Source organism: Odocoileus virginianus, chromosome 3 (assembly GCF_023699985.2).
Source record: "Odocoileus virginianus isolate 20LAN1187 ecotype Illinois chromosome 3, Ovbor_1.2, whole genome shotgun sequence".
Lineage (NCBI taxonomy): Eukaryota > Metazoa > Chordata > Mammalia > Artiodactyla > Cervidae > Odocoileus > Odocoileus virginianus.
In genome coordinates this window covers 49000799-49024049 of record NC_069676.1, presented here as the reverse complement: position 1 = coordinate 49024049, position 23251 = coordinate 49000799, and the positions used below count along the sequence as shown (strand labels likewise).

Below are 23251 nucleotides of genomic sequence, written 5' to 3'. Positions count from 1 at the left end.
TGCATGATTATTTTCCTGAGTATAAAATTCAACATGAGTCTCCAAAACTACCAGGGGAAAATTCTATTTTGCTTTGCATCACAAACTCACTAAGCATGGTCTACTGTATTGAGGCACTTGTTCCCACTTCTGTACTTATCACATCCCATAATGACAGTTGAAGGAAACAGTCCCTAGAAAATGTATAATAGCTCACTGACTTTAGTGATGATCTCTCCCCTTTGTTTAAAAGTATTTTTAACAATTAATAAATTTACTTGGAGGGTTCTTTTTCAAAATATCTGATAATCACATTTCTTCCCCACAGAATGTAACACTGTTCTCTCCCCCAAGTGACTGTACATCTGAGTGTTACAGAATGTATGAAGTGTACTTCCACAGGATTGCACAGATCTTTAGATGCAAACCACCACCTTATGGCAGAAAAACATATGCTAGACACTACGCTAGAAAAAAATTGTTCTCTTAACACTCAAAAGGCCCCAATAAACAAGATGACCTTGTCATCAACTGCTCCCTGATACTAGTCAACTGCTGTATTGAGTTTTACTAAAATGTTATATAATAAGTGAAGATGTAGTTAATTACAGATTAAATTGTCTCTAACTGAATTTTTCAACAGACCCAATAAGTAAAATTTACTACCACTCCAGGACTTGAGTGTATGACATAGTTGTTTCATAAAGCCAGCATCCCAACTTTCCCACTCGTAGAGCCCACATACACACTTTGCGTGACAGCATCACTAAAACAGCACATGAAAATTTGGGTTAAAACATGCAATGGCCTATTTCACAAATGTTACTTATAACACTTAACACTTTACTTGATATCTCATTTTATTGATTTTGGACAGCAATCTTTAGTATGCCATTAGACTCCACATCTGTCATTGATAAAGATCTTAGTGAAGCCTGACACATAAATTTCATCCATTAAACATCAACAAAACTTCTACCAGAATCTGGCTTTAATAGGTGATTAAAGTTTAAATAGGTCAAGAGCAACTGAGATGTTTCAAGGCCACCAAAGAGGTACATGGAAGTGGAAGCAGGGCACAGAAAAAGAAGTTTGCAGACTGAAAATTTCTTCAACAACCTTTTACAGATATGATCTAAAGAGAATCCTGAGAAGGCTGAGGTGTACTTTCTTGCTAACCTTGTGCAATAAGACTTAACAGTTCATTCTCATTTATAAAATACATGAATTAAGAACACCATGAGGAACACAAATACAAGGCATAAAAATGTGATTGTCCACTTAGTCACAATCTTGTCCATACGCTTTCACCATAAATATGGTACTAAAACACTCTGTCAGTAAGTGTTCCATGTTAAAAAATCACCACTGAAGTAAACAATTAATCTTGCTTTATCACTTGAAAGTATTTTTAACTTCATCTTCAAATCATGTATTTCGCAAAACAATAACATTTACACAAAATATAATTTCTCGACGATATAAAATGAATGACTGAACTCACCTGAATACTTTGAGCTTCATCCTTACATTCATGAAAATCTATGGATGTTAACAAGGGATCCTTTTTCTCATAGCTCTCCTGGCTGATGAGTGTGTCTGCATAGTTGGGTTGAGGGAAGATCACGTGACTCCTCCGAGAGTCTGCAGTGAGTGAGACCTCGTGCGAATAGGTCTGCAGGAAAGCCCGCACCCCGTCCACGCCCACAAACTGAGATGCCGGTACACCTCCGGGGACACCTCCCGAAGCTTGCAGCATGTGAGATTTGTGCCAACGCCGCAGTCTGAGTGCCAGTAGCACAATGACAAAGGCGAGGAAGACACAGGACACCGCAGCCACCGCCACCACCAGGTACAGAGTGAGGCCTGAAGCGTCAGAGTCGTGCGGGACCTCCAGGCTGCCCAGGTCCGCCAGGACATCTGGGATGCTGTCAGCCACAGCCACCGTGAGCGTGACGGTGGCCGAGAGAGGGGGCTGCCCATGATCCTGGACAGCCACCACCAGGCTCTGCTTGAGAGCATCTCTGTCCAGCAGGGCCCGCGCTGTGCGCACCTCACCCGTGTGCAGTCCCACCACAAAGAGCCCTGGCTCGCTGGCCTTGAGCAGGCGGTAGGACAGCCAGGCGTTCTGTCCCGAGTCTCTGTCCACTGCCACCACCTTGGTGACCAGGTAGCCTGGCTCTGCAGAGCGAGGTGCCAGCTCCACGCCCATGGAACCATCAGTGGGGAGGGCAGGGTACAGAATCTCAGGTGTGTTGTCATTCTGGTCCAACACAAATATGCTCAGAGACACATTGCTGCTGAGTGGTGGGTCCCCACTGTCACTTGCAATCACTCGCAACCGCAGGTCCCGAAACTGCTCATAGTCGAAGGAGTACAGTGCATATAGGACACCAGTATCAGAGTTGATGGAGACGTAGGAGGACACAGATGGCCCCTGGAGAGTATCTTCAGATAGGGAGTATGTGACACGGGCGTTCTCGTTGCTGTCAGGGTCATGTGCAGTCACAGAGAAAATGGAGGTGCCTCTGGGGTTATTCTCAGGCACATAGACAAAGTATGAGGAGTGCAGGAAGGCAGGTGGGTTGTCGTTGGTGTCTGCCACATTCATGGTGATGTGAGTTTCCGTGGACAGGGTGGGCGTCCACCATCTGTGGCTTTCAGTGTGATGTTATACGCAGAGAATTTTTCCCGGTCTAAGTTTTCTGCTGTCACCAATCTGTAGTAGTTGTCTATAGATCTTTCTAATTTAAAAGGCAGATCTTCTGAAATAGTGCAGGTCACCTGGCCATTCTTCCCAGAATCTCGGTCTTGAAGGTAGAAAAGAGCCACCACTGTTCCAGGAGGAGTGTCTTCGGGGATTGAGCTGCCTACAGATGTTACAGTCACTTCCGGGGCATTGTCATTCACATCTAAAATTGTGATCAGTACTTTAGCTCTTGTTATACTACCAGGACCATCCTGAGCTTGAACTTCCATTTCATAGTAGCCAGATTCTTCATAATCTAGGCAATCTAGAGTTGATAATTCTCCTGTGTGAGAGTTCAGCTGGAATATCTGTAGAATTTTTGGAGTTATTTTCGGGAAAGAGTATGTCACTTCCCCGTTCACTCCCTCATCCAGATCTATAGCACTTACCGTGAGCAGTCTTGTGCCCACTGGCACGTTCTCAGGGACAGTTATTTGGTACTGGGGCAAAGAGAAGATTGGCGCATGATCATTCACGTCCACCGCTGTTACTTGGACACGGGCGGTTCCGGATCGTGGTGGGTCACCGCCGTCAGAGGCGGTGAGGAGGAGGTGGTGAGTTGCCACTTCTTCCCGGTCCAGTACCTGATCCAGCACTAATTCCGGATATTTGGTTCCATCCTCTCCGGTGTGCACAACCAGGGAGAAGTGGCGATTGGGGCTGAGGTGGTAGTTCTGGAGAGAGTTCGTGCCCACATCCGGATCCCTAGCCTCATTTAACGGAAATCGCACCCCCGGAGCTGTATTCTCCATTATTTTCACATTCATTTCTTCCGTCAAGAATTTAGGAGCGTTGTCATTAATATCCATTATTTCCACTTCTATACGATAAAGATTCATTTTATCTTCCACCAGGATGTTAAAGTTCACCAGACATCGCGCGCTCTGGGCGCAGAGCTCCTCCCGGTCTATCCTGCCCGCGGTGACCAAGCTGCCGCTTCGCGGATTCAGAGAGAAGAGCTGCGTCCTACCTCTGGAGACGATGCGGACCCCGCGCTCCGCCAGGTCCTTGGGCTCCAGTCCCAGATCCTTGGCGATATTACCGACAAAAGACCCCGTCTCTGTCTCCTCAGGCACGGAGTAGAGAATCTGTCCTGCCCAGACTTCGCTCTGGGTCCCCAGGAGGATGAAGAGCAGGATGAATGCTCTGTAGTCCCCGCCCCTCTGCCGAGCCGCCATTCTTGTCCTGCTGATCTTTAGACACTGGCCTATCTCCTGTTCTATTTCTGGATGCCAGGACGTCTGCGCGAAGCCCTGTGTATTCGGAAAAGAAGCCCAGAATCCAGTGGTGTAGAGGACTGAACTTAGTGCAGCTTGGAAGAGAGTTTATCTCAGTCTGGCGTTTCTTTGTGCTGTAAAAGCTCAGTGGTTCCGGCGGATCTTGTGAACCATTTTTCCCCTGGTTGGTGAACAGCGGCGCTCAGAGTCCTTACTAAGTTACTGCACCATACTGAAGCAAAATAACTGATTTTTCAGAAAGTTGTTTTATCCTTTGAAATTCTTTCATTTCTTCAATTCATGCATCTCTGCTATATCACTTAAAATAAATTTTAAGAAATTGTGACTTAATGTAACAATGTTCATGGATGGGTGTTTATTAATCCCAGATAATTCTTTTAAATTCTCGGCTCTTCATTGCAACTTTGAAAAGATTCTTAGACACTGCCTCACACTTCAGTTCACATAGATAAAAATCAGTCATGCAAATAAAACAAGTATGATTTACTTTTAAAAGGTGTCTGTATATGTAAGATATTATGTAGAAACATTTATATCAGCATATTTAAATTAATTCAATAATACTGAACATATTCTATGTTCTAGACACAACTTGTAATAAGGCAGAGAGTCCATTTTATCTTTAATATACATAGGAGTAATGTAATAACTTTTTATTGACTGAAACCTTAGAGACTGTTTAAATTCCTTTATTTTAATAAATTTTAAAATGAGAGGGAATTGCTTTATCCTTGACTACATAATCATAGAACCAATGTAGGAATAGAAATATCCACATTCTCAATCTCCTAAGAAGAAAAAAAGGGAATCATTGTTGGCCTTGACTGATGCTTTATGCTCAAAGAGTGCCATTAGAGATAGGTGAGAAGCCAAGCAGCTACAATCAGTTATAGAAGCAACTCATTTTGTAGAGAAGACAGGAATTTGCAGATTCCACTGGCTGTGGATTCATAAGTGTTGGTGTCACTGCCTCTTTTAATTATGCAATTTAAATAATCATCATACCCTATACTTGAGAAAAGATGGGTCTCTGAACAACCTTTGAGCATACATGCTGGACTATCCTGAGCAGATCTTTAGAGGTACTCATTGCTCTACTGCTATTAATAAAGTAAAACTCAATTGTTGATGGATCTGAGGTTACTCTCTGCTGGCATAAATAAAACAAAGTTTCTTTCACATAGTTGCAGAAGAGAGTGGCCTGTTTTGAAATGAAGACCTGGTAAGAAATAGCCTTGCTTTATAAATTATTTTAAGCCCTGGGGAGTAGTTAGAAGCACAAGAAGGGAAAACTAGAAGTAATACTATAAAAACTTAGCTCAGTTAGTGACAAGTTTGCAACTAAGTAATGTCTTTGATGGCATTACTACAAAATACAGGGAATACTTTGAAAGAAATGCCAATTCAATCTATCAAAATAATTCATATCATATTTGCTTTCACTATGTGGCTCAGACAGCAAAGCATCTGTGTGCAGTGCAGGAGACCCGGGTTTGATCCCTGGGATGGGAAGATCCCCTGGAGAAGAAAATGGCAGCCCACTCCAGTACTCCTGCCTGGAAAATCTCATGGACGGAGGAGCCTGGTAGGCTACAGTCCATGGGGTTGAAAAGAGTGGGACACAACTGAGCCACTTCACTTTCACTTTCAAGTAGATAAAAGATCTTACATTTTGTTCAAGGGAAACAATATGGGTATTGCAGATTAACTACATAAATAGGAATTTAAAACTATTTGTTCAGTAGCAATCTTGAATTTCTTGTTGGTGTAAGTATATGATCATTAAAGACATGAGTACTTGCAGACATTTTCAATCAAAACTTTCATGTACAGATATGACTCCCAACATCATGATTTTTTTCTACCTGATACTTCAAAATTTATAGCATCATCTCATATTTGTCCCTTATGCTACTGTTTTTAAAAAGTCTTGATTAACCTAACACTTCTGGGTACCTTCTTTGGAGCTAAACAAAATCTAGATAAAGGAGATAATCAAGATTTTTAAGTTACTCTACAACATAAAATGAAATATTAAAGATCTCTACTCAACCACCAAGGTGTTTAAATATAACATAAAATTACTGTATAAGATTGAAATAATGTTGTACTTTTAAAGGGAGTGTGTTATTATTGGTTGAGTTGTTGCATGGGTTGAGTTGTTTTTTATTTACATAAAAAATTTATGGAAAGTTTATTTGTCTTCCCAGGCAGTAAGTTATTTACTTTTGCTCCTTTTTAAAATTTTTTTCATTTATTTTTATTAGTTGGAGGCTAATTACGATATTGTAGTGGGTTTTGTCACACATTGACATGAATCAGCCATGGATTTACATGTATTCCCCATCCCAATCCCCCCTCCCACCTCCCTTTTTTTTCCTTTAAATTATTTATTTTTAGCTGTGCTGGGTTCTAGCTTCAGTGAGCAGGGCCCACTCTCTAGTTGCAGTGCATGGGCTTCTCATGTAGTGGATTCTCTTGTTTGGAGCACAGGCTCTAGGGCTTCAGTGGTTGTGGAGCAACAGGCTTAGTTGCCTCAAAGCATGTGGGATCTTGTAGGACTAGGGATCCAACTCATGTCCCCTGCGTTGGTAGATGGATTCTTAACCACTGCACCACCAGGGAAGTCCTCTCTTTTCTTTAAGCAACTTTTTTTCTATTGAAGAAACATTTGTTTGGAGTTCTGTTTAGGTATTCATCCCCAGGCAATGATGTATATTTCTTCCAATGATCCTCTCAGAGATTTTACTCTTTCCCCTTGGATCTCCATTCAAAACATCTGATCAGAACTGGGTAATAAACCAGCCCAATACTCTGGTAGACTTTTTTTTCCTGGTGGTTCCAAATCATTATATGCTTAAACTATCAGACTTCTTATCTTATTAATAATGACCTGTAATATGTAAGTCAAAGGAGCCTCAGTCACAACTTAGCAAATTCCATGATTGCCAGGATTTAAGACTTGGTCAGTTCACATGAACGAATGGAATGACTACTGTGAGAGTAGAATCTAATAGGTTTTCTGTCAGTGAGACATTTTATTTGATTAAATGAAATACTCACAGGTAATTCAGTTAAGAGAATAAAGAAAACTAGCCTCGTATCTCAGTTACCCAGCAGATAAGAAAATAAACCAGTCTACCAGCCATGAGACCTCTAGTGAGCTTTGCTTTTAACAACGGATGTATAAGATTAGTTTAATCATCCAGAGTTGGTAATATACTAAAATAACACACTCTCAGAGTACATGAAACAAATCTTAATATTTCTATAAAAGCCCATCTGATTCCCATGACCAATACCCAGGATTGAAGTCATTAAAATTACCTACCATTAAATTCTGATTAAACCACTAAAGAATCATATCACAAATGTTGTCCAAAAATTATATTTGAAATGTGTATGATTGCAATATTTTGGTTAGTCATATACACTTGAAACCTTGAAATAAATAATTCTATAACAATTGCTGAAAGTAAACAGTGATTTAGAAAAACATGCAGTAACTATCCTTAGCAGTTAAAGAGATCAACTCAGTATTATCTTTCTTTACGAATACTGACAATTTCAGGTTACAAATGAGGTTCTCATTCATTTTCAAGGCATTTTCTGAATTGTCTATTTTACATGTGCATACCAAATTGAGATGCACAAGGGGCAAATCCATTGTATTATCAAATAATAGAACCCTAAGCTCAGGATTGGGAAAGAGCTTGGCTAGCTAGAAGTTCAACAACTCATCAGATTATATTATCTCCTGTATTCCATTAATCTCAGGACCATCAACTTATTTTTGAAAACCACCAGTAACAGAATCTTCTAGCTTCTAAGGCCACTCATTTTCTGTTTAACAACTCAGAACTTTGCTGTTTTCTACTCATCAAGACATAGTTTTATTCACACCTTTGCGCTATGATGAAATGAGTAATCATTCTTTTAAATGACAACTCTTCCTTCCTTAAATATTTGAATAGAGTTCCCATGTAACAAAAGCTTTATTTTATCTGGGCTAAATATGCTAAATCATTTAAATTCTTATTTGAATACTATAAATCCTTCACTCTCTCATTCACTAGTCCTCTATTTTTAGAGATATATCTTGTAAGTGGACACTACTTGCCACATTTAACAATTCACATTCATTTTTAAATACTATCAAACATGCAGACTGCAAAAAAAAAAAATCATTGTAGTGGGCATACAGCATCAGGTACTTATACTTATTTGTTAACAATCCAAAATTATAATAATGGTGATGTAAACAAATACTTGCTCCCTGTACTACTTTATAGTTTGAATGTTTTTTAATAAAATTATTTTCTTTTCCCAGAGTTTATGTGAGGTAGATAAGTCTTTTTAACTTAAATTTTAACTTGAAGGCTATAAGTATTGTGATTGTCATTAAAAGAATAACAGATAGTTCTAGGAATATTATTCAAGTCTTCACATATCAATTACTCTTATTTATTATAAAATCATTTTTGATTCCTAATTAGTTAAAAGGGAAAATATCTCTCATAGATTCCATCATTTTAGAAAATACCTGCTTTAGTTAACACTGAGAAGAAAAAAGATCTTCCTTATCAGATGCTGTAATTCTGAGGTTTTTCACATTATAAAAGAATGAATCTCAGATATTCCACGTAATAGAAAAACAATAACTAAGAAGCAAGAGGAAAGCAACCCATGCCACAAACAGCTTACCAAGAGGAGAAAAATTAAAGGAAATTCAGTACATACTTTATTAAGATTTTTGGGGTGAAATTTGAGAAAACTAAGGTTTAATAGACCTCTACTGATATAAAAGAAAAATCTTTCAAAACTATATAATTCACTGCAGACTAAGAATATCAGGCACTGAACCAAGAGAATTTTCACTTTTACTGTTCAAATAAGAACAATAAAAGCAATTAATCTCACCTGAACAACGGAGTCTTGCTCTTTACAAAAATCTTCCTGAATCAAGAGAGGCTCGCTTTTCTCACAGCTCTCCTGGCTGATGAGCGTGTCCGCATAGTTCGGCTGCGGGAAGATCACGTGACTCCCCCGAGAGTCCGCGGTGAGCGAGACCTCGTGCGAATAGGTCTGCAGGAAAGCCCGCACCCCGTCCACGCCCACAAACTGAGATGCCGGTAGGCCATCCAACCCGCGGCCGGAAGTCTGGAGCAGACGCGACAGGTGCCAATGCCGCAGTCTGAGCGCCAGCAGCACAATGACAAAGGCGAGGAAGACACAGGAGACCGCGGCCACCGCCACCACCAGGTACAGAGTGAGGCCTGAAGCGTCAGAGTCGTGCGGGACCTCCAGGCTGCCCAGGTCCGCCAGGACATCTGGGATGCTGTCAGCCACAGCCACCGTGAGCGTGACGGTGGCCGAGAGAGGGGGCTGCCCATGATCCTGGACAGCCACCACCAGGCTCTGCTTGAGAGCATCTCTGTCCAGCAGGGCCCGCGCTGTGCGCACCTCACCCGTGTGCAGTCCCACCACAAAGAGCCCTGGCTCACTGGCCTTGAGCAGGCGGTAGGATAGCCAGGCGTTCTGGCCTGAATCTCTGTCCACTGCCACCACCTTGGTGACCAGGTAGCCTGGCTCTGCAGAGCGAGGTGCCAGCTCCACACCAGTAGAGCCATCAGTGGGGAGGGCAGGGTACAGAATCTCAGGTGTGTTGTCATTCTGGTCCTGCACAAATATGCTCAGAGACACATTGCTGCTGAGTGGTGGGTCCCCACTGTCACTTGCAATCACTCTCAACTGCAGGTCACGGAACTGTTCATAGTCGAAGGAGTGCAATGCATACAGGATGCCAGTGTCAGAGTTGATGGAGATGTACGAGGACAGAGGGACCCCCTGGATGGTGTCTTCAGCTAAGGAATAGGTAACCTGGGCATTCTCACGATTGTCAGGGTCATGTGCAGTTACTGAGAAAATGGAGGCACCTCTGGGATTGTTCTCTGGAATGTAGACAGAGTAGGAGGTATGGGGAAAAGCAGGTGGGTTATCATTGATGTCTGCCACATTTAGGGAGATGAACATTTCCGTAGACAGAGGCGGCATTCCTTTGTCGGTGGCTGTCACAGTGATGTTGTATGTGGATACCTGTTCTCGATCTAGAACTGTATTTGTCACTAGTCGATAATAATTGTCTACTGATTTTTCCAGTTCAAATGGCAAACTTCCTGAGATAGAACATGTTACCAGACCATTCAGTCCAGAGTCTCGATCATATACTTGAAAAAGAATGATCACTGTGCCTGGTGGTGTGCTTTCAGCAACTGATCTGCTTCCAGATGTAACTACCACTTCTGGTACATTGTCATTCACATCCAAGATAGTAATTAAGACTTTGGCTCTGTCCTGTAGACCTGGGCGATCCCGGGCTTCAATATCCAGCTCATAAAAGCTGGTGTCTTCATAGTCCAGAATTGCAGAAGTTGATATCTCTCCAGTCAAAACATTCAGGCAGAAAGTCTTTGAGATTTTTTCTGTTATCCTCACTAAAGAATATGTTACTTCCGCGTGAACTCCTTCATCCTGGTCCGTGGCATTTACCGACAACACTGGCGTACCTACTGGTAGATTTTCAGGGACACTCACACGATACACAGGCTGAGTAAAGACTGGAGCGTTGTCATTTGCATCTAGGACAGTTACCAAGATTCGAGCCACACTGGAGCGGGCAGGGTCACCGCCATCCATGGCGGTAAAGACCAGGTGGTGAATGGCCTGTTCCTCCCGGTCCAGCGCGCGCACCAGCACCAGCTCTGGGTATTTGGGCCCATCAGCTTTACCTGGCATTTCCACGGAGAAGTGACTATTCTCGTTGAGCTTGCAGCCCTGGAGAGAGTTCACTCCCACATCCAGGTCATAGACCTCCATTAGTGGAAATCGAGAGGATAAGGCTGCGTTTTCGGTAATTTTTACTTCCAATTCTTCCCTTAAGAATCGCGGTGCATTGTCATTAATGTCCATTATTTCCACTTCCACGGGAAAAAGATTCAATTTATCCTCAACAAGGATGTTAAAATTCACCAGACACCGAGACCTCTGAGCGCAGATCTCCTCTCGGTCTATCCTGCCCGCGGTGACCAAGCTGCCGCTTCGCGAGTTCAGAGCAAAGAGCTGCGTCCTACCTCTGGAGACGATGCGGACTCCGCGCTCTGCCAGCTCCTGGGGCTCCAGCCCGAGATCCCTGCCAATGTTGCCCACGAAGGAGCCTTTGTCCAGCTCCTCAGGAATGGAGTAATGGATCTGCCCTGCCCTGGCCTCCCACAGCGTCCCCAGGAGTACGAAGAGCAGGATCAACCCGCTATAATGCCAGCGGCTTTGCAGAACCGCCATTACTGTCTCGTTCTGGACTTCCTGGGATTATGAGCAGGCGGAACACGTTCGCATCAGTTTCGAGCGTCTCAGAATTGGTGGTCAAGGCCAATAAACAAGCAGCGATCAGATGCGCATTGATTTAGGGAAGGCTTTCTGCGCAGCGGCAGAGCTTTTCCTGTATAATCTGCTTTGTGCTTTGAGGATATAACTCGAGTTTTCACTGCTCTCCTTACCCGGGTTAGTGAACAGCGACGCTTAGAGTCCTAACTTAATACTGCACCGTTCCGCGGAAACCATCAATACATAGGGTCTTATTTCTGCTAAATATGCATAGTTGATACTCAATATTTCTCTCCCCAAGAATGAAAAGCATTTGGAAAAATAAAATGTCATATTCTGAAAATTTAAATATTCCTTGGAATGATGCTTATTTTTGTGACATCTCTTAGGGTCTTGGAGAACACAAATACTTTTACACTTTTCCGTAAGTTTTGAATTCCACACTCCACCATCGTTTATATTTGTCTAATTTTCAATAAGGGCACCAACAACCACGAACATGTTTAGAACCAATCCACCACTACGTTACAGGAGTTATCATTTTTAGATGTTATTACCTATTTTTATTAACATAGATTAAGAACTGCACTATTTAGCCAATATTTGTGTATACTTTAAAGAAAATGCAATGAAAGTGAAAATACATAGGATACAGTGAAAAAGTATTCTTATATTTATATTATATATAACACATAGTGTTTAGGACTGACTACACTGAATTTATGTAAACCACTTAATTGTCTATATAGATACAAATAATGTCTTACAGTGAGAATGTAAGGTACTAGAATATTAAAAATGTTTCAGGACATACTGTTTTAGAATTAATAGAAATTTTAAGACTATTACTAAGTGACATTCTATGAAAGAACTATTGTGACACAGATACATGATCAAAGAATCAGAAGACCCCCCCATCCCCATTCTATGTCCAAAAAAAACAATAAAACACCAAAAACTGCCAGAGTTAGCCTGCATACTTTTTAACTTCTAAAATAATGATCTGAAACCTAATAATATTTATGGGAGGAAAAGGTTTTGAAGTAACTCACCTGTTGCAAATTGACTGAATTAGAAGTCACTTGGGGATTGTCATTGCTGGTACTTTCAAGACAAATGGCTTCATTACATAGAAGGTCTTGTGGTGGAGCATTTTCAGGCTTAATATTGAGAAATTTAAACTCAGTCTTTGAGGAATGTGTGGCAGCACACAGATTGTAGGAATAAGGTAAAGTCCCTTCCCCATAGTTGGGGAGGACTCCAGGTCCAGTTTTGGAGCAAAAACTAGTTTGAAAGCAACTCCAGGTGGTAGGGTTGGAGGAGCGTCGCAAACTTAGGACGACCGCCAGAATGACCGCGAGGAAGAAGAGCACCGAGATCAAGGCCAAGGCCACCACCAGGTAAAACTGCAGCTCAGCCTGGGGGTCACGGGGTGCCGGGCGGTCACTGAGGTCCGGCAGTGCCTCCTGCAGGCTGTCGGCGAAAACCAGGAGCAGCGTGGCGGTGGCCGAGAGGGGCGGCTGTCCCCCATCGCGCACAGCGACCAGCAGGCGCTGGCGGGCCGCGTCCCTGTCGCCCAAGGCCCGCGCCGTGCGCACCTCGCCCGTGCGCAGCCCCACGCTGAACAGTCCGGGCTCGCTGGCCTGCAGCACGTGGTAGGACAGCCAGGCGTTGTGTCCAGAGTCTGCGTCCACCGCCACCACCTTGGTGACCAGGTAGCCGGGCTGCGCGGCGCGGGGCACCGTGTCGAAGAGCGCCGAGCCGTCGGGTCCCCAGCGCCGGGTACAGCACCCTGGGCGCGTTGTCGTTGCGGTCGCCCACCAGCACGCGCAGGCTCACGTTGGAGCTGAGCGCTGGAGAGCCGTGGTCGCGGGCCTGCAGCGTCAGCTCAAAGGCGTGCAGCTGCTCGTGGTCGAAGGCGCGCTGCGCGAACACCACGCCGCTCTGCGGGTTCACCGACACGTAAGACGACAGCGCGCGTGGCTCCAGGTCGCTGGCCACGATGGAGTAGGAGACCTGGCCGTTGGGCCCCAAATCGGGATCCGAAGCATTAACTTGGGCGATGGAAGTGCCGGGTGGGTTGTTTTCTGGCACGTGGACCACGTAGGAGGCCTGGTGGAAAACCGGAGCGTTGTCGTTGACGTCGGAGACTTTCAAGCTGACACTTCTTTTAGAGGAAAGGGGCGGCTTGCCTTTGTCCGTAGCTGTGATAGTGAGATTGTATTCTGGAGTCTTCTCTCGATCTAAGACTCTTTCGGTCACCAGCTTGTACGTGTTTTTTGTATCTTGAACTATTTTAAACGGGAAATTTCCTTTTATTTGGCATAAGACTTCCCCATTAAATCCAGAATCTAGATCATGTGTTTTGATCAAAGCAACAACAGTCCCAAGCTCAGTGTCTTCTTTTATATATTTAGATTCAGAATCCAGGGTTATCTCAGGAACATTGTCATTTTCATCCAAAATATCTATTTGTATTTTGCAGTGGGCAGTGTGATGTCCACCATCCTTTGCTTCTACCCCAATTGTGTAGCGCTCTCTCTCTTCAAAGTCCAGTCTTCCAACGGTGGTGAGTTCCCCTGTTTTACTGTCCAGCTTGAACAGTTGTCTTACTGCCTTGTCAACGTTAATGAAAGTGTAGGCAATCTCAGCATTGATGCCCTCATCCAAGTCAGTGGCCATCACTCTTATCACAGAGGAACCCAGGGGTAAGTTCTCTGAAACACTGACCCTGTACAAGTCCTGGGTGAACACTGGCGGGTTATCATTTGCGTCTGCCACAACTACCCTGATCTGGGTAGTGCAGCTTCTGGCTGGCTCACCCCCATCCACAGCCATGAGGACCAGGTGGTGGCAGGACTGCTCTTCTCTGTCCAGGGGAGCCTTCAATACCAGTTCCGGGTATCTACTGCCGTCTGGGTTCTCCTTCTGGATCAAAGAGAAATGAGGGTCAGGGCTGAGGTAGTACTGCTGCAAGGAATTGACACCTACATCTGAATCTTGTGCAGATTCCAGGGCAAAGGTGGCTCCAGTTGGCGTCAGTTCACTGATTTCCAGCTCAGTGACATTTTGGCTAAAGGTCGGTGGGCTGTCGTTGACATCCTGAATCTCCACGGTTATATGAAAAAAGTTCAAAGGCTTTTCAGCGACCATTTCGAATTCCAGAACACACATTGACTTCCTGCCACAAACCTGCTCTCGGTCTATACGGTCGCTCACAAGTAAGTCTCCGTTATCGGTGCTCACTGTGAAGAATTTCTTCTCTGCACTAACCCGCAGGTTCCGAGTAGGCAAATCTCGCAGGCCAAGCCCCAGATCCTTGGCGAGGTTCCCCACCAGCGAGCCCCTGGCCAGCTCCTCTGGAATAGTGTAGCGGATTAGCTCTGAAAGCGCCGGGCGGAACAAAGACAGCAGGAAGAGAAACAGCATTCGCCTCTGCCCAGCCTGGAGCTTCGGTCCCAAGCGGTTTCCCATCCCACCCTCCGTGCCTTTGCCTTTCTGATTCAGAAGAGCTGTGACCGCTAAATTATCCCAAGAATTTCTGAGCAGGAGAGGCTCCTTGACAGGTCTTAACAGACCGATTCTCGCACAGATATTTCCGCCGCAGAAAACCTGACAGTGCACAGATCTCGCGATTTCGCGGTCCACAGGCGATTCCTCTGCGACAGGAGGAGCTGATACCTTTTGTTCAGCACTAGGCAACAGCGGCACCCCGCGACTCGGCTGCAGAACTGCATTAGTGATTACTAAAGCAGATCCAAACACAGAGCCGGCTAGAAAACAGGTCCATTGTGTCCTGATACAGATACTCATTTGTCCCATGCTATAAGGATTTTAGCATTTCAAATATTTACTATATCTTCTTTCTCGCTATAATTTCTTCGAACTTGAGCTTTATGCCTCCGAATCAGGTGATTTTATTCCTCAAAGCCAGAGGTATCTTGCTGACGATGTTTATTGGCATCATCGTGCTTTCAGTTTCCATCTCATACAGTGGCCATAATAACATCTTTCCTGTGTGCCTTAGTAAAATTGAGGACTAAATAAAATAATATCTGGAAAGTGACACAAATGAAAGTGGTTGCACAGAGTGTAATATTAAAATAAGTGAAATACCTTGATATGCATTGTTATTTCTCTCTTTCTTTTCTTCTAACTTATAAAAGTTCTAAATCTCACAGCTTTTAGTTTTATCCCATAGATGTTATAATCTTCTCCTCCAAATGATTGATGGATAGCAAGGAGATTGGTTGTCCTTATAAAACAGAAGTATGGTAAGAAGCAAGAAACTCTCTTTTCCTTAGTTTCCAAGTCTATTTTTATTAAATGACCATGATTTTAAAACTATTTCACTAAGCTTATTTTTTTCCACACTATGTTACCATTGTCTTTAATTGTATTGTTTTTTCTTATGTAGCTCAGCAATGGTGAATTATTTGGATTTTGGAAGTGAAGTATGAATCCTCATAAAGATATATTCCAGAGAAAGTGACCTATGTAGTTCTACTTTTTCTTGGTCGCCTTTTAACTATCTGATTATCTCAACTCTTTGATATAGACACTCTGCTTTATCAATAAGTGCTCCAATTTCCATGTTTCTGATAGGTGTCTTAGAATATTAATTCAGAAATAGTTTTTTAACCACATAATACATTATCATTATAAAGCTTGGAAGATGTATAACAATGTAGAACTCATCTTATAGTGAAAAAGCTCATTTATCCAGGATTCTAAACAGAAATTCACTGGTATCTAAGAACATAAAATAACAAGACTTTGCTTCAAAATATGACTGAGCAAGTGCCCCCCCTTTCTTTTTTTTTTCTTTTTACCACTGTATGAGCACTGCAGTTAGTACAGGAAAGTTTTTTTTCAGAACACATATGAAACTAAAGATTCAAATATTTAAGTGTATAGAGTATACATAGTATATACACTCACAGTGTATAGATCAAACATTTTATTATGTAAAGGCTATTGAAGTTTATAGAGATATAGAAAAAAAATTTTCCCATTGCATGAAAAAGAACCTAGAGCATATACCCAAATCTATACAGTATTCTTTTACTTCAAAAATAATGGAAAGTAAGTTTTCATGCATGAGTGAATGACATCTGTACCTATCACAGAGATTCTCTTGCTACTCTTTGGATGAATTCACTATTCAGTGAGCCTGCACATTGTATGCAGTGAGGTCAAAATTACCCATATATAATTAGATTCACTTCATGTAAATATTAAAAAAGAAAAATCAAGTGTTCCTACATTCCCAAATGCATGATAAATCTTTCATGTGATTAAGTAATGTAACCTACGGGTCTGTTAATAATATTTTATTCCCATTTTCCCTGTTTATTCATACTTTGTAGCTGATGTTCAAGTTGTTGAAAGTATGGAATTTAAAAGATAGAAAAATATTTTTAAAAAAGGATCTAAAAATAATCTCCAGCAAACCATATGCAAAAATGAATAGGGCACACACTTCTTCCATTATATGACATATTCATGAAATTTGAGACACACAGACCAGTAAGTGGTATTTCATCAGAAAAATATCATAGTTTAAGATGAGTATATCCTGAGAAATAATTTTTAAAATTATGTCAGTGAAGATTTAATTAACTATTAAGTTAAGGGGAAAAAAAGGGAATTTTATTCAAACCAAACTGAGGATTAAAACCAAGGAAGCAGTTTCTCAGAAAGTTCTGAGAACTGCTCCACTTGTTAGAAGTTGTAGGCACAGTAATATGCATTTTTTGAGACAAAGGATCATATATAAAAATAATGTACTGATATTTTGTGTAAAGTTCACCAAGGATCCATGGTCCAGGTAAGCAGTACAAAGCAAGCAGAAAGTCACTGGGAACCCCTACAGAGCTGGGAAAAAAAACACTATTCTTTTAAGAAGTTACACAGATAGCATCAGAAGGAAAAAAAATATTGATCTTTACAGTCAGGCAGGCATTCCCATCTCTGAGGAGCTCTGGTTAGCCTGTAATGCAGATATATGCAGCACATGAGGGAGGGAGGAGGATAAAACAAAGACAGAGGATTTTATCTTTAATTTCTCTTGTCCTGTCTTATTTTATTTCATCAGTTGAGTTTTATTCCATTAATTGACTTTCCAAATACAGATCTTAAACTCTTGTAATAAAGCAGAACTGTACCTGCACTTGCAGAAATGCAAACAATTAGGTCCATGTTGATCCTGAAAAGTGGAGGGGTTGTGTGTAACCAGAAGATGCCAAGTGTATGCCATATTTGTATTTAATGACTGTATCTAATTATTTGGAGATTTTAAACTGCATCACGGAATTTATTCTAAAGCACAATTCAAAGGCTCCCTCTTATTGAATTCTTCTCTCAACAAATACACATGTCCAATTATTACATAATTTAACCCAAACTTTCCAGATTTTAGAATGCCACAGATATTATCATCACTATAAATTTAATCTGTCTTTCTGATATTCATCATGTTTTCTATATTCTTCCACTGATTTATGCAAATTATTATTATTACTAAGTTGCAGGTACTAAAATACCAATGCTGTGGAATACTTTTTCCAAACATATGTACTATGGTGTTTAGGCAAATATTCAAAAGAGAATATTACATCTAACAATTTGGACTAATCAAACAACTGTTACCAAACAGTTCAAGTATAAGAAAGTCTTTGCATAAAATGATTATGTATAGCCACTTTAAAAAATAATCCTTGCTTCACTTAAGCATCTGGAGATCAGCTAGAGTTTCTAAAATACCCACATATTATAGAAAGAAACATTAAGCTCAAAATATAATTAGAAAACAAATGGAGAAAACATCAATTATCAAATTAAATCAAGTTCATCAGAAAATAAAGCAAATAAATAGTGATTCACTACATAATTAAGCGATTTTGAATGTGGAAGAAAAATGATGAAAATAAAGAAAATGCTCCAAGCATCCCTACTGAAAAGAAAAGAAAACTCACCTGAAGAACTTCTAGCTCTCTTTCCTTTGCGTTTATCTTTTCAGGTATCAGGAGAGGCTCGCTTTTCTCACAGCTCTCTTGACTGATGAGCGTGTCCGCATAGTTCGGCTGCGGGAAGATCACGTGACTCCCCCGAGAGTCCGCGGTGAGCGAGACCTCGTGCGAATAGGTCTGCAGGAAAGCCCGCACCCCGTCCACGCCCATAAAGTGAGAGGCGGGCAAGCCTGCCAACCCGCTGCCCGAAGCCTGCAGCGCGCGCGACGTGTACCAGCGCCGCAGTCTAAGAGTCAGAAGCGCGATGACAAAGGCGAGGAAGACGCAGGAGACGGAGGCCACAGCCACCACCAGGTACAAAGTGAGACCTGAGTCGTCGTCAGGGTCAGTGGAGGGTTCGAGGCTGCCTAAGTCGGCCAGCACATCTGGGATGCTGTCAGCCACAGCCACCGTGAGCGTGACGGTGGCCGAGAGAGGGGGCTGGCCGTGGTCCTGGACCGCCACCACCAGGCTCTGCTTGATCGCGTCTCTGTCCAGCAGCGCCCGCGCTGTGCGCACCTCGCCTGTGTGCGGCCCCACTGTGAAGAGTCCTGGCTCGCTGGCCTTGAGCAGGCGGTAGGACAGCCAGGCGTTCTGTCCCGAGTCTCTGTCCACTGCCACCACCTTGGTGACCAGGTAGCCAGGCTCTGCGGAGCGGGGTGCCAGCTCCACACCTGTGGAGCCATCGATGGGGAGGGCAGGATACAAGATTTCAGGTGCGTTGTCGTTCTGGTCCAGGATGAAAAGGCTCAGGGACACATTGCTGCTGAGTGGAGGGTCTCCATTGTCACTGGCTGTCACCCACAATTGCAGTTCTCTAACCTGCTCATAGTCGAAAGACCCCAGTGCATACAGGGCTCCTGTATCAGAGTTGATGGACACATAGGATGACAGAGGCGTTCCCTGAAATTTGTCCTCAGCTAGAGAATAAGTGACCTGGGCGTTGTTGCCGCTGTCGGGATCGTGGGCATTCACAGAGAAGATCGATATGCCTCTGGGGTTGTTTTCTGGGATGTAGGTGTAGTATGAGGTGTGAGGGAAAATGGGAGGGTTGTCGTTGATGTCTGCCACTTTAAGGAAGATGTGGTTTTCTGTAGACAGTGGTGGATTTCCACAGTCAGTGACAGTTACTGTGATGTTGTAATCTGAGATCTCTTCTCTGTCCAGGGCTCTAGTTGTCAATAAGTGATAGTAATTATCAACTGACTTTTCCAGTTTAAAGGGCAAGTTCCTGGGAATAGAACACACAATCTCGCCATTCTCTCCAGAATCACCATCATGTACGCTAAACAGTGCAATTATGGTTCCCGGAAGACAGTCTTCAGAGACGGTACTGGTCAGAGAGGTGAGGAGCACTTCAGGCGCATTGTCATTCACGTCCTGTACTGTGATTAGTACCTTAGCGCTGGCAAGAAGAGCACCTCCATCTTGAGCTACCACTTCCATGTCATAGAATCTGGATACTTCATAATCCAGTGGTTGCACAGTTGAGATTTCACCCAAGTTGGAATCAAGTTGGAAAGTCTCTGAAATTTTGTCTTCTTCATTGCGAAAAGAATATGTCAATTTCCCATTTATTCCCTCATCTGGATCCGTGGCGGTTAGTGTGAGCAGCCGAGTGCCTACAGCTATGTTCTCTGGAACACTCACTCTGTACTCTGATTGGGTGAACAGGGGCACATTATCGTTTGCATCGAGGACCATCACGTGAATGTGCGTGGTACCAGAGAGTATGGGGTCTCCGCCATCTAAAGCTGTGAGTAGGAGATCGTGAACAGCTACTTTCTCGCGGTCCAAGGGCTGTTCCAGTACCAGCTCTGGATATTTCTGTCCATCTCTTCCGCTTTTCTCATCCAAAGAGAAGTGTATATTGGAGCTGAGCTGGTACCTCTGGAGGGAGTTCACACCCACATCCGCATCTCGAGCGAAAGGAAGTACTAATGGTGTTCCCACAGCCGCATTTTCATTGACTTTTACTTTTACTTCCTCATCCCGGAAACGCGGGAAGTTATCATTAATATCAGTTATTTCTACTTCTACCCCATACAATTTCATTGTATTCTCAACCAAGATGTTAAAACTCACCAGACACCGCGCGCTCTGAGCGCAGAGCTCCTCCCGGTCTATCCTGTCTGCAGTGACTAAGTTGCCGCTTCGCGGGTTCAGAGCAAAGAGCTGCGTCCTACCTCTGGAGACGATGCGGACTCCGCGCTCCGCTAGCTCCCGGGGCTCCAGCCCCAGGTCCTTGGCGACATTACCCACGAAGGAGCCTTTGTCCAGCTCCTCTGGTACGGAGTAGCGGATTTGCCCGGCCCCAGCTTCCCACAGCGTCCCCAGGAGCATGAAGAGCAGGAACGGCTCACTGCAGCCCCAACCCCTCAGTGGATCCGCCATTGCCTCTCTCAGACCAGTTTTCTCTTAGTCCTGGTTCCAGCCTTCTGTTTCCTTATTTCTCTAAAGCCAACAGGAACAATTCCCTTATGAGAAGAGGGGCGCGGGAGGGCGACTTTTCCCAGGAGCTTCTCTGATCGGCGCGTGTTTTGTGCGGAAGGAGCGGAGTCTGATCGCATCAGCGGCAGCTTCTTTCCCACTTGGTGAACAGCGACACTCAGAGTTCTAACTAGTTACTACACCAATTCTGTTTTCATGTCAAAAGTGTTTAATTATATTTTATTTCTAATAATTTTCTGTATCCTTAATAGATTACTACATGACATTGATTATATCAAAAGAAGATTTAATTCTGAAATAACAAAAGACTTCTACAAGATTAATTCTGAGATTAATATAATTATTGATTCTTTTTTACATTTTAAAAAATTCTTATTTATTCGTTGAGGAGATAATTAAGTGATTAGAGGGTGTTCCTATTGTTCAAATGGGGCAGGCTGCTTCTTATTTGGTTTATGGCAGAAACTCTGATGAGTCATGCACATCATATAGATCGGAGAGGGACCAGACATAGATTTTGGTCTGGGGTGAGGGGTGGCTTGGTGATCAGGCAGAAATGGTTCTCCCCCCTCTGCCTGTGAGAGAGTCACCCTAGAGCTTGGTACGAAGGAAATGCTGGTGTCCCCAGAACTGCTGATTCAGTTAGTCTGGAGTCAGGCCTGAGAATTTGCACTTTTTACTATTTTTAAAAATTTTTATTTGGAGGATAATTGTTTTACAATGTTGTGTTAGTTTCTACATACAACACGAATCAGCCATAAGTATACATATATCCTCTCCCTCTCTTTTTTACTTCTTTAGAAAGTTTTATTTAATGTGCCATTGAGCCTATGCCCTTTATTCACTTACTTATCTTGAGCCCATCTAATTAGGACATCAGAAGTTTTTGTAGGCTTTAAGATCTCATTTTTAATTAGGATATGTTTATGAAAATATGCCCATTTGTACATAAGAACACTAAGAAAACAATCCTAGCTCTCAACAGACCTTTGAAAAAAGGCCCACTGTATTATGCAAATTGTATTAGTTGTCATATGCAGAGAAAATAAAGGGTTTTTTGGTTTTTTGCTTTTTGTTACTTCTGAAGTCTTTGAGAAAGTTTCAAGATTTTCACACTAAGAACATGGCAGCTACACTATATCATATTGAGAGTTTGAATTGAATTAACTATGCATTATTTATATTTTCTAATTACTATGTCTAAATTAGTTAGATGTTTTACAGATACCTGGAGAAAATTGGTATAGTGATTGTGGCTGAAAAGGATTTAGTTCATCACCCAAACAGAAAAACAAGTCCACATACTTATCATTGAGCAGGCAGTAACTGGCCTTTCTATTAAGACATATATTTAATGTTACCAACTTTATATGGTAGCAAAAAAGAAATACGTCATGACTAAAAAGAAAGAAGATTTCAGAGAGTCCATTAAGCAAGAGAAGCAATTTTTACTTAAAGACACCTCACAGGAAAATGAAGAAAATAAAAGTATTTTACATTTATATCTAGAAAATTTTAAAAATGAAGTTTTAAGTAAACAGTATGAGAATAGGTCACAAAAATTTTCTCAATGTATGATTTTTCAAAAGAGTGATGTTACTGTACATGACAGAGAAGACATTTCTCCCATTTATTAAACACATTCTTATTAGCAGACACTGCATACCTCAAACTTTGCATGACCTTTTAAAATAAATCTGGGATCCCAAGACTCTTAGCTTGTAAAGATACTTAGAGGGCTGGTGTTCATGTCAGTCCTACCTATGCTCTGCTGTTGACAGGCTGTATCACTGAGTGAAATTCTTCCTTTCTTTGGTTCTCAGTTTCCCAAACTAGTGAGATTGGGAGATCTCTTTACTCTTCAGTACTATAATTCTAAGAGGAAGCATAGCTAAAATGAATAAAACTAATATAAGGAGTCTGAAGGAAAAACAAATAGCTTAAGGTCTCAACAGTTATAAACTTTCAGAGGGAAGGAATGTAAAGATGAAGAAGAAAACGAAGTATCTTATGTAGTAAAGGTTTGTAACTATGCGTAAATAAGGGGCTTCCCAAGTGGCTCAGTGGTAAAAAATATGCCGGCCAATGCAGGAAATGCAAGAGGTGTGAGTCTGATCCCTGCGTCCAGAAGATCTCCTGGAGATGGAAATCGCAACCTACTCCAGTATTCCAGGATAATCCCAAGGACAGAAGAACATGGAGGTCTACATCCATAGGATCATGAAGAGTTGGACACGACTGACACAGATAAATAAATCCCACCCATAAGATAGGCAACTTATGTCAAAGATTTGCTTAAGTAAGACTAAGATATTTAGGCAAAAAAACCCCTTAAATTCTACCTACAAAACAATGAAATGTGAATCGAAGACTTCTACTCCACTCAGGTGATTTGTTAAGAAACATTGAAACCACAAAGTAAAATAAGTGAATTAAATTAAAAC

At 42.4% G+C, this 23251-nt stretch overlaps 3 protein-coding genes across 10 annotated transcripts in view; all 3 read right to left on the bottom strand.

Annotated features, from left to right (window-relative positions):
* The window catches only part of LOC110143238 (protocadherin gamma-C4), a 180480-nt gene that overhangs the window by 129104 nt on the left and 28125 nt on the right, over positions 1–23251 (bottom strand). Inside the window, exons 1-2 of one of the 8 annotated variants that reach the window (XM_020902894.2) lie at positions 18324–23249; positions 15323–15401 (exon numbers count right to left, since the gene is read on the bottom strand). The exons of 5 other annotated variants lie outside the window; for them this stretch is intronic. In XM_020902894.2, coding sequence (XP_020758553.2) covers positions 15333–15401; positions 18324–20750 — 2496 coding nt within the window. In that variant the 5' untranslated portion in view covers positions 20751–23249 and the 3' untranslated portion in view covers positions 15323–15332. Of the gene's footprint in view, positions 1–8886; positions 11930–15322; positions 15402–18323; positions 23250–23251 lie in introns of those variants that run through there. 2 more of the 8 variants (XM_070465510.1, XM_070465520.1) reach the window with 2 other exon arrangements.
* On the bottom strand, positions 2497–5316 carry LOC110143268 (protocadherin gamma-A7-like). The gene has a single exon (XM_020902900.2). The coding sequence runs from the start codon at positions 3904–3906 to the stop codon at positions 2587–2589; it is 1320 nt and encodes a 439-aa protein (XP_020758559.2). The 5' UTR covers positions 3907–5316; the 3' UTR covers positions 2497–2586.
* On the bottom strand, positions 12700–15175 carry LOC139034405 (protocadherin gamma-B3-like). The gene has a single exon (XM_070465530.1). The coding sequence runs from the start codon at positions 15166–15168 to the stop codon at positions 12790–12792; it is 2379 nt and encodes a 792-aa protein (XP_070321631.1). The 5' UTR covers positions 15169–15175; the 3' UTR covers positions 12700–12789.

What these genes read in the sequence shown, in the direction of transcription:
- LOC110143268 (XM_020902900.2), bottom strand. Translation starts at nt 3,906, where the DNA reads ATGGCGGCTCGGCAGAGGGGCGGGGACTACAGAGCATTCATCCTGCTC.
- LOC139034405 (XM_070465530.1), bottom strand. Translation starts at nt 15,168, where the DNA reads ATGGGACAAATGAGTATCTGTATCAGGACACAATGGACCTGTTTTCTA.